Raw genomic sequence first — 15,278 nt, 5'->3', positions numbered from 1 at the left:
TTCTCTCTAGTGACGGATCTATTTTTTTTCTTCCTTTCTTTCTACTTCCTCTTCCCTGAAACCCACAGAATGAAGGGATCAATTCCTCCTCATCAGTCCAGTCACATCACATTTAGTTATTTGCGCAGAGTCTGAACACTGAAAAGGTTTAAAAGGCCTCCAATCAGCAACAAAGCTGCAGAGCAGCAACACTGCGGTGTGGCTGAAGGATAGCTCCTCACATCGGTCAAACCATTAGGGGATGGTGGAACTGCTTGTTATGGTTTTTATAGTAGTTGCTGCAGTGGAGAGGAGACAAAATCAAGTGCTGTTGAACTTTTGTGTTTCTAGCTTTGAACAGGTACTTAACAGCAATGTACCGACTGCAATTTCATGTTGAGCAACATTTGACTGACTCTGGAACTGATTGGCACAGATTGGCAGAGCTGTGAAAACGAGGGCAGCAGATGGCTACAACAGAAGATTACAGGCCACTGTGAGAGGATCACGATGAAGACAGATTCCAGCCCATAATCAAATACATGCTGTTTCACAGAAAACATTGTAGTAAAAGTCAACATCCTGTGTGATTTTCTTTTCTGCACTGCATGCTGTCACCAAACCACAAACTTTTCAATTGTTTGTTAAAACCCGATGGTCAGTGATATGATATATGCAGTTTTTAGGTCCCTTTGAATATTGAAATTAGAGTTGAGAGACTCCACATTCATTTACAAATGGGCCTGCAGGCATTACTATAATGGCTGAGAAGTGGTAAGACTTACTTTTATAAAGACTTTATCATCAATCTCAGCCTACTGGCTTACAGTAAAATCCTGCCACCAGCTGACTGACCGGCCCATCTGTGGCACTGAAGCATCAGCTCCTGCAAGGGCTTGAACAGCTGCAAGAGCACAGTGTCACTTGAAAATAAACAAATCCTGTTTGGGTGCACTTCCTTAAATGCCATTCTTCTTGAGATGACAGCCTCACAAATGACATTACAGTTCTCCACATATCAAATTCCTCTGTTGTGATGGTTTAAGTGCATGTAAGGTAACAGAAAGCCTCGTCCTCCTGTCGACCTTAATCTTCCAGCTAAAGGCAGCTTAATAAACCTCCACCTTGCTTTTTACGTTTCCTGCCCGCAGCAATCTTTAAGCAGCTGCACTCCTCCAGCAACATGACAGCAGGTGATGACAGTTAAACAGCACAACATACCGAGTGTGTGTGTGTGTGTGTGTGTGTGTGTGTGTGTGTGTGTGTGTATAGAGCAGGAAACACTAAACACTGCGACAGCTTTCTCAGCTGCCGGGAGCGGCCTGACGGTGAAGCCACCCAAAGTTTGTACACACACAATTGTAAAAATTATATCCCCCTCCCTCTCTCACACACACACACACGCACACTCTGTTTAATTCTTGGCTTTCACTCCACTGACCCAGCACTTCTGAGGTTGTAGTAACAGTAACAGAAAAACATCTCATCGCAGATCCATGGAGACACAGATGGGCTGACAGACATTTCCCGCCCTCAGTTCGGCCTCAAGCAAGATCAGCCAACAGGAGTTTAAACACCACCGCCTTCTTCTCCGTGTGTCCGAGGAAAACGTACCTCGACTCAGTGACAGTAAAGCCGTGGACCAACTTTACAAGTTAGTTGCAGCTTAACACAAACTATGTGGTGGTTAAGTGGAAACCTCCATATCAAACAAGTATTCCCACAATTGTTATCTACACTGGCTACGCAGCTCTCAAAGCCTAAAAATGAGTGCCTCCATGAACGCTAGAGTATAGAGGATAAAGTATCGACATAGACAAAGTATAGTTTTCTTAACTGATTTTCAGAGTATTTCAGTATTCCAGATTAACAGTCTGATAATATTAGATTGGTTGTGGTTTAGGAGACATGAGTAAAGCAGTAAAAACCTAAATAAATTGCACAAGACATTTTTAAGACCAAAAAGAAGAAGAAACAAGCAAATGAATATTTTTAAATTTGTCAGACAAACTACTTTTCTGTCAGTTATTTCATCGTTCAGGCTTTAAAGGGTTCATTTCTGGTCCCTCCTGAGAGTCGCCACAAAATATGGACTGTCAAACACTGTAATATGTATCTTCAAGTGTAAAATTGGCAGCACTCCCCTTTAAGCATCACTGCCCAGCCAATTTTGTACCCGGGTATGCTGTGTTATCTCCCAGGATTTCTGGCATTTGAGATCAATGTCTCCTTACTATTTTGAGCCTTTTACTTGTCTACAGCAGCTGTCAAAATGTCACTCGCTTTGTGCAGCTTTATTGCACAGCTCCAGTGTGATTTCCTGGATTCCTGCTTAACAGGAGGCTGCGATAGATTTTTCCTTTCAACATTTTGTGAGATCTAGGAAAATTCCTGCTCTCTCGTTGCCCTTTCTTCTAGTGTTCATGCAATAAATGTTTTAACATCCTCACGTGGGTCACAACAGAGAATAAGAGCTCCGAGATGTACAGCAGATTTCAAAAGAGCATGACGAGTGCTGTCATAAATGAAAGAACAAAAGACTGAACAAGAAAGACAGCAACAGAGCAGTTTCAGGGAATAGCCATCTCTTCTGGTAAATATTTGTAGTCTGTATTGAGTTTATGAGCCGGAGCAGAAAAGCATGACATTGTTTAATTAATACTGTCTGACAGTCATCTCAGAGTGCCTGTGAGGAATCAGCAGGCCTTCTTCACATGTGCACTAACAAGAACACAACCACAGACAGAACAACACACTCTCTCCTCTACACTGGACCCCCACAGCAGTGCAGTCATCCTTCATCCATCCTCCACCCCTGGCAGTGCCCGCAGCTGCCACACAGCAAGATTCAATAATGACTCTGTCCACTTTTGTTAATATCCGCTTACAAGAGCATCCACAAACGCTTCCAGCCGTATGCTTCATACAGATGCCACGAACACACAGGAGCAGACAAACATGCTGTTACAAAGTAAGGGTGCCAAAAAACACATTATAAAGCATATTTTTCACAGGCAATGAGCTAACACATGGGTATAAACAACTTAAATTGACCACTTTTTAATTCCTTCTCAAATGACAGGAAAACATAATAATACAAAATAGTCACAGGTAGTGGAGGAGCTCTAATGTAATGACTGGAACTAGTGGATGAGGCTTAGCAGAGTCCAGAGGCCAGTACAGTATTTTGCACCAGGCTGTCATCATGCTTTTTAATGCAGCAGAGTGGGATATTTTAACATGGGAATCTGTGGTGATCGACTCTTTTGAAACCAGCCTCAAGTTGCCACAAGAGGAGCTGCAGTTTTTGGCACTTTTGTTTTGGTTTCATCTTTCGACTCGGACGCTGCACCTTAGTTAACACTCTTTTTCTGTTTTTCTTTCTTTCTTTTTTAAAAAAACAAAACAAAAAAACAGCAGATTAGCAGTTGTTGTATTCCAGTGATCTTTGAACTAGGACTGTGCCATATCATATCGCAAAGAGGCATAAATATATGAATAATGTAAAAATGTCAGACAAACAAAGAGACACACCCAGGAATGAGCAAGAATCACACGTCAGGCACAGGTAAGGTGTGGACCAAATGTAAATAAATGACTCAACTGAGCGTCAGTAGTTGCATTCCATATGAGAGGAAAGGCAAGCAGTAAGTCCGTATTACTGACGTGGTTACATGGTCGTAAAGGATGGCTTTAAGGGATATTACGATCTAATATTGAGGCCATATCGTGCCCCCTTACTTTGAACTTAAAGTTAAAGTAACTCAAACATGAGTTTCGGTCACTGCTCGTTCACTGTGATGTTCCACCTTGAGTGTGCAAAATTAAGTATGTTCAGAGTTTGAAAACACTGATTTTACGTTCACCTGCTGAAAAATCATAAAAGGTTCACAAAGTACACAAAAAACTGTGAATGCCAGTGTACAGATACTACAACAGGAATGCAGATCTTTAAAGCAGAAAAAAGGCTTGTGCTACTTTTTGCACTTTAAACTGGACTGACTACACCTTGGTTAGGAAAGCATCACGTTTGTAAATCACCTGTAAAACTACCCACAGTGCTATTTGGGGATCGTGCTCACACACTATTTTGCCCTGTTTAATGACGTTTTGTCTTTAACCACCTGACCTCTGGTCTCTGAACATGCCTGGTGGAGATATTTAGTACTGAGACATAATTCTAGGCTATTTGAGAGAGATTAGAGAGAAACATTTATTTCAGAAGTTGATCAGATTGTCCATCACTGTTGTAATCAAGTTCTCCTGTCAGTGGCCATGCTGTTACATAGATGTAGATTTGAGGATTAATCTATTCTTATTCGTTCTCCGGGATTAACTTGTCTAAAAGTACATCTCTGAAATCATAAAAAGTCTTTTGTCTTTTCGACATTCTCTGCACGGCACCGTAAGAGGATTTCTTCTTCTTTCTTCCTGACTGTGATTTGTTCTCCCTCTGCCCTCCTTTCTTTCTTGGTGCACCGCCGACTGTGATGAAAACCACTTTTTTTGCCTGTTAACCTACACGACACTGATTCACGAACAAACACAGACACTCAAAGAAAAAAAAACTCCACTGATTTGATGAATTATCTGTCTGCCATGATACAGTTTTAGATGAGTTTCTAACAACGCACTATAAGATCATTACTATCCAGAGTAGATTACAGAGTCAACGGTGAACATGTCAGAATTGGGGCCCGTGAGATTATATCAAAGCACATTACAGCTAAAGGGGATTTTGTGTGAATGTGTGTGTGTTTATGATGGACCTGTTTTTATCCATATGTGTATTTGAGTGTGTGCACACAAAGTTATTACATAACAGCACAGCATGCTTACGGTTCAGAGGCAGTTGGTCAACATAATGGTGGCAGCAGCATGAAAACAAGAGGATTTGGGCAGCAGTAGATAGAGAGACAGAGAGAGGGAAAGAAAAGCAGATCCATGAATGGAGGTGTGGCCTTTGCTGAGCTGTGTGTGTTGGTTGGTGTCATCATTGACTCATCCTGCTAGTGGGAGGTTGACTTGTAAGTATGCACTGCTACAATATGAGGTGTGATTAAAATATTACAGCAATACATCCATAAAAATTACAAACCTGGCCTGTTTAAGATCATTGACTCACCCTCCTCCGGACCGATATCAGTGCATCTGCTATTTTTAGATTCCTCCCTGGAAATCCTATTATGACCACTCGCAATGTTCCCTCGCAATGTGATTTCACCACAAACTTTAAGCATCCACTTCTCTTTTAAAATGATCAAACCCACGTCTAAGGCCTAAGCATAAATTCAGCGTCTCAGCTAAAAAGAGATGCCAAGACAAATCTGCTTATCATTTTTTTAATACACTGACTATGTTTTGCTCCATGAATTAGTCCTCCAATTCACTGCAGTTTCTTTAAGGTGCTGAGGATGAACATTTAGCGTGTCACTGTAACTTTTCTGGCCACACCAACATCATTGCTGCTCACTACCTGCCTAATCACCAGCTGTGTCTCCCTGTAACTTTATCCACTTACTGAAAATTAAGCTAAAGAATAACGGTTCTGACACACTGGAGAAGAGGCACAGGGTCAAGGGAAAACTTCCTTTTAAAAAACCCACCAGATCTGAAGGTGGTCCAAACATATAAAATAATATTATCAGCCCATAAACATCAAAACCCACACCTGATAACCCCCTTGTACAGTGCTGTGAAAAAGTATTTGCCACTCTTAAATCAGGAATTAACTGTGATTAACGCAGTTTTTAGGAAAGCTGATTCATTTTCAGTAGTCAAATTCAGGTCTGATTAGTGCCAGATTCAAGAAATCACTTCAAAGAGCGACACATCTGACAAAGAGCAACACATCATGCAAAGAAACAGCTGAGAAACAAAGTCATTGGAATCAGTCTGGAAAGGTCTACAAAGCAATTTCTAAGGCTTTGGGACTCCAGCGAACCATGGTGAGAGCCATTATCCACAAATGGAACAGTGATGAACCTTCCTGGGGGGGCTGGCCTTCCAAAATTACTCTAAGACTGCATGCCCGCATCAATGACTTATCCAGGAGGTTACAAAAGAACCCAGGACAACATCTAAAAACTGCAGGCCTCACTTGCCTCGGTTAAGGTCAGAGTTCATGATTCAACAGCAAGAACGATCTGGGCAAAGATGGCATCCAAGCCACGGCTGACCAAAAAGAACAAAAAGCTCGCCAATTTAGACTCGCCAATAATCCTCATACACAACATCTTTTTAACTGTGGGAGGAAGAACATGTAAACTCTGTGCAGAAAGCCACCAGCTGACTGTGAATCTTTAAGCTAACCACATAAACGTTCCCAATTCAGTGTCTTTTTATTCCGTTATTTTATTAAGCACTCAGTCAACTGAGCCAGCAATTCAAATATCCCAGAAGATGATTTGATTCATGTATAATAGATGATTTCTTTCAGTCCTGTGGAGCAAACAGAGATCTTACTCAAGGACTTTTTCCTCCTTGGATGGATTCATTAAATATTACCAATTTATCTTAAAAGTCAGATACTCATCAATCCATCAGGCACAAATCAAGTGTCTGTCTCGTTTTTCAAATGAGGGTAAATCAGACAAAAATAGAGTGAATATTAATTTACATTTTCAAGTCTTTTTCAGACTTGAATGAATTAGTTACAGTTATTGAATTCTCTGGGAATAAAAAGCTTGACTGATTTGTTTTGTTTGTTTGCAGCTCTGCTCTCAAAGTGCACATGTGAAGTTCTTTTTAATAAACATCTATTAAAAATCAAACCAAAATGAGCGTAGAATATGTGCCTGCGACTCACCCGTGATAACCAGAGTGTGTTTAATGCCGGCTTCATTCAGCATTCGTTGGATGTGGTTGTTGTACAGCGTGAGTGCTTGTCCTTTCCCACTCTGTGGGTTCACCAGCAGCATCATCTGGCACGGGCGGGACATTTGGCTCATCAACACCCCTACAATGCAGAGGAAAGAAAATGTAACTAAAGGAATCCACAAATATGATCAGAATAAGTACGACGGGTTTGAAGATACACCACAAATTGTATACTGGGAAACTGAAACTTGACTGCTTCTTTGAGAAATGATTTAAAGAAAATATATATATTATATATTATATCGGATATTTTTCATACTGCACACGTCTCTGTGTTATACTATATCTTTGATAGACCATCATAATTCTCGCCTTGTTTTCTTTAGTGTTTTGTGCCCCTTCAGCACCAGTGGGAGGACGGCCTGGCAGGATGATGTATGTGTTCTGTAGTGCCATAAAAAAAATGCTTGTGAATAAAATGAAAAAACAGAGATGGAGAGATGAATAGTTTTTGTTTTATTTTTATTTTTTTTATGCACACACGATGCAAGGTTAATCAGGGTAATGTGTTTACATCCACTGTGCCAAGCTGAAATGCAAATTTGCATTGAGTTGGCTAATAATAAGGTCAACCCCTAGCATTTAGACATTTCAGTAAGGGTACACACATTGTACCAAGAAAGGAAGTAGTTTTTGTTGAAATGTCATAAAATATTAAACACAAAAGACACAGCACTAAATGTTCCTACATAAGAAAAGCCAGAAGCCAGGACACCTGGGAATCTGCACACTGGTATATTTGGAGATGCATGCACAAACAGTAGCCTTATCTCTCCTAACCAGCTTTGGCCTCGTGTAAAGGAGAGGATGGAGGTGCAAAACGATTGTTACTGCTAAAATATTTCATTAATACCGCAACAGGAAGGAACCGATGGAGTGCAAGCCTGAATCGCCTGCATAGACCCAGCGGGATAAAAGGTCATGATAATGAATGCCTTCAGCGACAGAAACATGGGCCATACACAGAAACACTTCCAGCATGAACTAGAGCCTTGAATGTTCTGCACATTAATTAGTGTGAATGCTTGAAAAGCATTCACAGTATTGTTATTCGAATCTTTATTATTATTATTATTATTATTATATATTCCGTACGTTTTTTGGCATCTCACTCCTTCAAAACCGCTCAACTTAGAAAAACCATTCAAACACCGTTAGATTCCTATTCTTTTGGACATGAATGCTTCTACTTTTCTCATTTTTAACATTTATATTTTTAATTTTATTCAACTTTATTTAACAAAAATTTATAATGTATTTCAATGGAGAGACCCTTCAAATTCTCATTCAACTTCCTCCTCTTTAAACTCTTACTACTTCCACATACGTTGACATAGAGCCACCATTCAAACTTTAAAACGAAGTCAAGACATTCAACTATTCAACTTGTATTTATCTTTTCAATATCTATTATACTTTTTCTTCAGTTCCAGTTTAAGTTTCATGATGTTTTTTCACCCGTTTCAGAGTTTATAATGGGTGTGTATGGGACGGAATGTTGGGGCTAGAGTGAGACAGCTCAACTGCTAGAGTGAGAGGAGCAAAAAAATTTATCTTAAAATCTTTTTTAAAACTGCTGCTGTGTCCGCAGCGTTTGCTCTACAGGTATGATTTTACCCTCAAAATGTAGCCATCGCTGTCCTCTTTCATCCAATGTGTTTACTATTGTACTAGGTGTTATGGTTTTTTCATAAATGCCACCAATGCACAGCCTCCTCCCTCCAACTCTTCCATAGACTCTAATGTTAAAATGGCTCAGAAGGTTCGTTTGAAAATCAGAAGAGCATGGTGTCTTTCCACTGTCACCACGTCCATATAATAAACTCCACAGGCATGAAAACTGAGAATTAGGTAGACTAGACATTGCTGTCGCTCACGGTGAAAGAATTTCGTCAATACGACTTTTACTTTTCATTTGGGAACGATTTGTTTCGGCCTGACTTTTCTGTTCATTTTAAGCAGCAAAAGTGAGGCGCATGTCTGTGTACGTGTGTATGGAGCCATTGGGTGCGGTCACTATAGCAACCAGGCTCACACCTGCCTGCTTAACGAGCTCTCTCTCACTCTGCCAAGATTCATCTTAAACACTTCTCTTTCAACTGCTGCTGTGTCCACAGTGTTAAAGCCATCATTTTACCCTCAAAACGTCGCCATCGTTGTTCTCTTTCCAACATCTTGTCTTTCAAAGCTCAGACATTTAAACTTTTTAAACTGTGTGGATCCAAGTGGAGGGATCACATTTTAGTCATTCAGTGATTCAAAGAATATGACCTTTTAATATTCTTTCAGATGTTTTCTGACTCTAAATGTTCTTTTCTCATTTCTTAGGTTTTTCTAATTTGCAATTAAAACATTTTCAGCTTTTTTCCAACTTCTTCTTCTGTGTAACGTCCAGCTTTTAGCAGTTCAGCACCTTTGTTTTCAGGTTAAATTCATTTTTTTTTGTTTTGTTTTTTTATCTCATTCAATATTTTTAACTCAAAATTCAGCAATTAATTCATTTCAGTGCATACATTCAGATTCAAGCATTCACACTGCAGTTTCTTCAGAAAATGCACTTTCTAGTGTGAACTGATTTTTGGCTGATGCATGCATGTGTTGACCCACTGTTTTTGGTATTTTTTCTGCATCAGCTGATCTTTTGCAAATTTTGTGCATTCTTTTAATGTGATAAATGTACTTTATTTAATCTGAATTTAATTTTGTGATATTACCTGTAATGTACCTGCAGCTGCTATGAAATACAGCTCATTTACTTAAGAACCCACTGATAAGGAGACTTTGTGCACAGACCTGACAGAAAAATTTGTGGACGCAAGCAGAAACAAAGGTCAGTGGCACACACTAACTTAGTCCAATGACACAGCTTGCATCTCAAGATGAATGTGCACAGCTCTGAGCTCTTTGCTAAATTTTTAACTGCGGGGTTGATGCAAATTAGGGATTGAAACAGTTATCAGAGGGTTACAAAGATCTCACAGTGATCTTTTTAACACAGTGAAGAAGACTGGGTGTGGGGGCTTAAAAAAAACAGAGAAGAACTGCTGCTGGCCTTCTGTTCCTCTGAGGAGGACTAATTAGGTACAGCAATCCTGAATGCAATCTTTTCAGAGTGCTCTTTCAGTCAGTTTTTAAAACTCGAATCCTCGTGATGGAAGTGAGAGGGGACGTCCTTTTGAAGAGCTCTGACTCTAATCAGAGCAGCAGCATCCACCTGCAGTTCTTATGAAGGGGCGCCCAGTTAAAGGAACGCTGACTTAAAGGGAAAGAACTGACTGACTGGATTTTGTATTTACCAGTATAAGGTAAATAAGTGCTCATTTTAATATAAAAATTACACATTAGCCTAAAAGGTCCATTTTATCTGAAAGATTATTACTTAATATGCAAAGTACGATACGAGCTCTGAGAGAGAAACGAAAGATGATATCATGGTGATATCTCAAATGTTTTAGAAAGTTATAGAAAGAACATTTCTTGCCTCCCCACACAAAACCCATAAGCAAACTACTTCATGAATTTTCCATCTCATTCCTCCTCTCCCTTTCAGTGTGTTTTTGTTGGAGGTCAGATGGGAAATATTTAAAATAAAAGGCAAAAAAAAAGCTCTGGTGAAGTTATCCGCTACATTTGACAAGCTGCAGCTAAGGGATCATTTTACAAACAGGTACAGGGGGGGGGAATAAACTCTTCTAAAAATAGTGTGATCCAATAAAAAAAGTCTGGGTGTCATGCTATATTGTTTCAACTCAATATCCAAAAACCCTACAGTGATATTCCTGAGAATTCTCAGTTGATTCTTGCAGTTGATTGGATTTTCATCCTAGCACGTCTGACAGCTGAACAACTGAAATGCTTTAGTGATGAGTGTCTCTAACTGGTTAAAAACCTAATTGACAGTGATACCGCTGGAATGCAGAGAAACCGGTCGGAAAGAGGTTTACACGTTACGGCACCTTAACAGTTTGACCTGAGGTGAACTCTTCAGGCGTTAAGTCTTTTTTCAGTAATCCTGAACTGAACCATTGCCATAACTTTATACACACTGCTGCCACTTTATTAGCACTATCTAAGTAATATTGCAGCATCTGTGGATTAAACCAGTAATTCTGGAATCTGGACTATGTGGTGCAAAGCTCGATCGTTGCTCGTGCTTTAGAGCCAATAGACACACCTGAGTATATTTGCTTGTTTAATTTATTCTCATTTGTTATCTCATTATTAGTTTGCTGGAATAACTCAGAAGGGAACAGCAAATAAAGGAAAAATACAAGTGTCACAATGCTCAGCTACATTTAAATCACAGTATAATAAATCAACATGAATCAGAATCCCCAAAGTGAGTAATTTTAAATATATTAAAGTATTTTAGTGACAAATAAAACTTTATCCATTAATAGAGGACAACCCACACTATCCCCACTATTATTTTCCTGTATAAGGTCATCAGTGCTCTAGACACTAAGGAGAGGTTGGGGACTTGATTTAAGAAGTAATATGACGTGGTTTTCTGTATATTTTCACTTCAAGTATGCAATTTCATTTTAATTACTTCTCATTTTTCCCAAGAATTCAATTTTTTCCTTTTATTTCAGTAAAGCAGAAGAACTGGTAAGTATTACTCAATACCCGTGTCCTTGATTGTAGTAATTCCAGGAATACATGCACAGGTTCCTCTATTTTGTTAATCGACCAGACTCTCTATCCTTCCTCTGACCTGCTGACTCCTCGTCCTCTCTGTGCAAACTGACGAGGCTTCTGCTGAAAATACACCCAGGACTACTCTGACCGGTGTGAGAGCAGTTTCTGTGTCACTTCAGAAATGAGCCACACCACATTTTGGTGGAATTGCAAGATAATGCTTGCAATTCCACCAAAGCATTGGTACAATAAGCTCCAACTCAATTCAATTCAATTTATATAGCGCCAAATCACAACAACAGTCGCCTCAAGGCGCTCCAGTGGCCAAGGCCGAGCCTGAACAAGTGAACTGTGCACAATTAAGTGCAGGGTTTCCCCTGAGCTGATGCTTTGTGGGATGGATGGATCCAGGAAACAGGAATACTTTTTTCTTACTCTCTCCGTTGTTTTATTACCTTCACAGTAACATAACCTAAAGTAATTAAGGTTATCTTCACTTCACTGGGCTCTGCTTCATGTATCTGAGAAGAGGGTTTACATATGCAGACACACATACAGGGAGGGAAACTATTGTGACTAAATGAAAGCAAAACGTATCAGCCTATCACTCTGAGCTCATATAAAATGAGAGCATATAAATTAAAAAAAAAAAAAAAAAAAAAAAATTTACACTTTTCTTTTTTCTTTTTCGGGTTAGCAGAAGGTCCTTCGGGTAACGGTAATAGCAGGTAAAACCTGTATGTAACGGTACACAATAATCACATTAGTCTATAAACTGGCATTCAAGAAAGGCTGGTTATGTCTTTTTATAAATGCAGAGCGTTAACGTCACATTTCCTTGTATCATTCAGATGCAGTAATCTCAAAATCATAGCGACTGGACTCCTGAGGGAAAGACAAGAAAGTGCCCTCATGAATCAGCTGCACGACAGCTGGCACCGAACGCCCTGACCTTGGTCTGTGTGTGTGTGTGTGTGTGTGTGTGTGTGTGTGTGTGTGTGTGTGCATCCCAACACCCACACAGCAGTTCTTGCTGGCTAAACCCAGTCCTATGCCACTTCCTGTGTGGCACCCCTCCTCTTCTAAATGGTAAATGGTAAATGGCCTGTATTTATATAGCGCTTTTCTACAAACATTCCAGAGGACACTATCTTCTCGTCTGTCTGTCCACGCTCTGGGTTTCCTCCTCTATCATTAACTCTGCTGCAGCAGCAACATGGCACTGAGCCAAAACATCTAATATAAGATGCAAAAGACTGTAGCAAATATATATATATTTTTTTTTTTTCTAAACAGTCTACTGGTTGGAGTTTTATGACAGCAGATAAGCGTCGTGTTTGTTTATTTGCTGATGATCTGTATAGTCCTGATGAAAGCCCTGCTGACGCAAATGCCAATCAATTTATCATAAAAAAATAAAGCATAAAAAAAAAATAATAACAATTGCAGCAGAAGTCAAACTGGAACATCTTCACACAATTGGTGAAAATTGGTGAAAACAAGAAACTCAGCATCTTGGATGAGGCGATTAAGGGAACTGTGTAAATTAAAAAGTAACCTCACAAACAACAATCAAGATACAAAATGACAGGAAACTTCCAACAACAAAGCTATGCTCTGCGCCTCAACTACGTTTACTTGATCTGTGATTACGGACGTCTCATCTCCTCTCTTCAAACCAACAGCATTGGAACCGTTCCAGATCTTAATGGAATAATCACTACTGAGCTATTCGCCACAGGAAATAACAACCTAAATGAAAGGGAAAACCCAGGAGCAGTAAAAAAAGAAAAGAAAAAACATTAAAAAAAAAAAAAAAAACACATTTTCTGGGAAGGTTTCTTATAGTAGCTTTCTGGGTGCATATATAGTGTGAGAACAGACAGCTTCCTTTTTCTTTTTCCTGCTGTATCTGCTTGTATAAACCAGACACAGACATGAATGTCTCATGGTAAACTTCAAATGCACTTATTCCAATTTTTTTGTGAAAACTTCTCCAGTCTTTTTAATACTCTTTTTAATTGAAGTTATATAAATTCAGTGTTTGTATTTAGGAAGGGACACAGGGATATTCATCAAGCTGCATCTTCATTATTTCTATGACCTTACATGTTCACTGTTTCTGTTTGAAGTGTGATCACTGCTCTACGACTCAGTCTGACTAACAGTGATGACTTGCACTCATCAGTCAGTAGTTCCGGTATCTCAGTTCCCCTTCAGCAGTGAAGTATGACAAAGCATCAACCGTCTGTGATTAGGAAATTATAATGTTGCAATTTTTGATGAAAAATTCCGAGCTTTTCATTACGCTTTGCTGAGCCCGCATCTCGGCCAGCATAAATCTGCAGATGGGACCAGTCAAACTGTCAAAACTCAGTGAAAACTGGGGATTTAAAGAGAGAGATGAGACATCGGGTTATATTTTGCTCTAAGTCTTAATGTCCGTTTCACATATAGGAAAAGATGACCATGATTCAGACAATGATTACAACTAGCCAAGAAGTAAAAAAAAAACATTATAATTCAAAACTAAGAGATAGGTAACTACATATATTTACATATATTTGTGTTAAATTAACCCACAGAAGAGTCTATGAAATCCCAGACAACATTACATGACCTTTTTTGGTAGCTAATATTATTGCATAAAATTCACCTAAAGAACATGTAGAAGGAAAGACAGATACACCACAGGCTGTGCTCACACTTCTGCCTGTTGCTCAGTGCAGATTTGCACTCTAAGCCTTGACAACACCCATTAGGAAGGAATCCAGTTTCCACATTTAAGAGATTATTGGATTAACATCTATTTCGTACTGTATTTGACACAAGACGTGCTCTTCCAGCTCTGCGCAATGTGACAGATTCAATGAGTTAAACTATTTCAAAATCAGTAATTCTCTTATGTCGCTCTAATGGGTTTTTTATTTTAACGTAGCCTACCAAAAACATGAGGTGAAACAAAAATTAAATAAATAGTGGAAGCCACTTTAGTGATTACATCTGAGAGAAATGTTTCTAGGGTTCTACAACTAATTGAATTTTAATCTCATTCATGATTTTGGCTTCCCACAATTAAATGAGCATGATGGAGCGAAATTTAAAATGCACCTACTTCTACATGAAACGCAAAGCAATAGAAACTCAAGCGTTTTCTAAATCAGAATGTGACAATCACAGCTGTTCCTGGACTAGTCTAGATAAGTAAGAACAAATTAAAAGACAGATATACAAACAGAACAACAGGGCTTGACAAGCTTGTTTGGAAATACTTCAGATTAGATAGAACCACCTGAAAACATACCACAAACTGCACTGTAATTAATGCATGAAGCCCAAGAAAAACAATGAAGTGGTTGCTACCATTAATCAACTACCATCACCTCAGACATCCATCAAAATAAGCCTGTGTAGGTTTTGAAAATACATGCTCAATCATCCAGGTAAGGAAATCCCAGAAAGTTTATTCTGGTCACTGAAGTCATCACAAGGACGAGTGACAAAATGTTTCTCCCACTGAAAACGCTACCTGCAGGTGAACAGACTCAACTGACTGGCAAACCAGAGCAGTGCATCCGTGTATCCATCCAGATCGCAAAGATGCACTGAATCCGCCAACCAATCGCACCCATTTGCCCAAGAGATGTGTTTTCCAACAAACACATACCTTCGCCAAAATATCTATCCATCTACCTACCTAAGAAGCTATGTGAATAAAGATGACCATTTTTTTAAATACAAAATTTAGATGTGAAGACGTGAGAGCAGTGTTCTGTTTA

The 15,278-nt window shown here is 39.3% G+C and overlaps 1 protein-coding gene across 1 annotated transcript in view; it reads right to left on the bottom strand.

Annotated features, from left to right (window-relative positions):
* LOC146572863 (sphingosine kinase 1-like) overlaps positions 1-15,278 on the bottom strand; it is a 42,884-nt gene that overhangs the window by 14,626 nt on the left and 12,980 nt on the right. The window contains exon 2 of the mRNA XM_085277304.1: positions 6,788-6,937. Within this exon, the coding sequence (XP_085133430.1) occupies positions 6,788-6,937 (150 nt within the window). The remainder of the gene's footprint in view (positions 1-6,787; positions 6,938-15,278) is intronic.

This window comes from Mchenga conophoros, linkage group LG6, assembly GCF_057382185.1.
Source record: "Mchenga conophoros isolate Kocher_MC1m ecotype Shallow Benthic linkage group LG6, M_conophoros_male_GT1.1, whole genome shotgun sequence".
In the NCBI taxonomy this organism is placed as follows: Eukaryota; Metazoa; Chordata; class Actinopteri; order Cichliformes; family Cichlidae; genus Mchenga; species Mchenga conophoros.
This window is presented reverse-complemented; position numbering and strand designations above follow the sequence as displayed.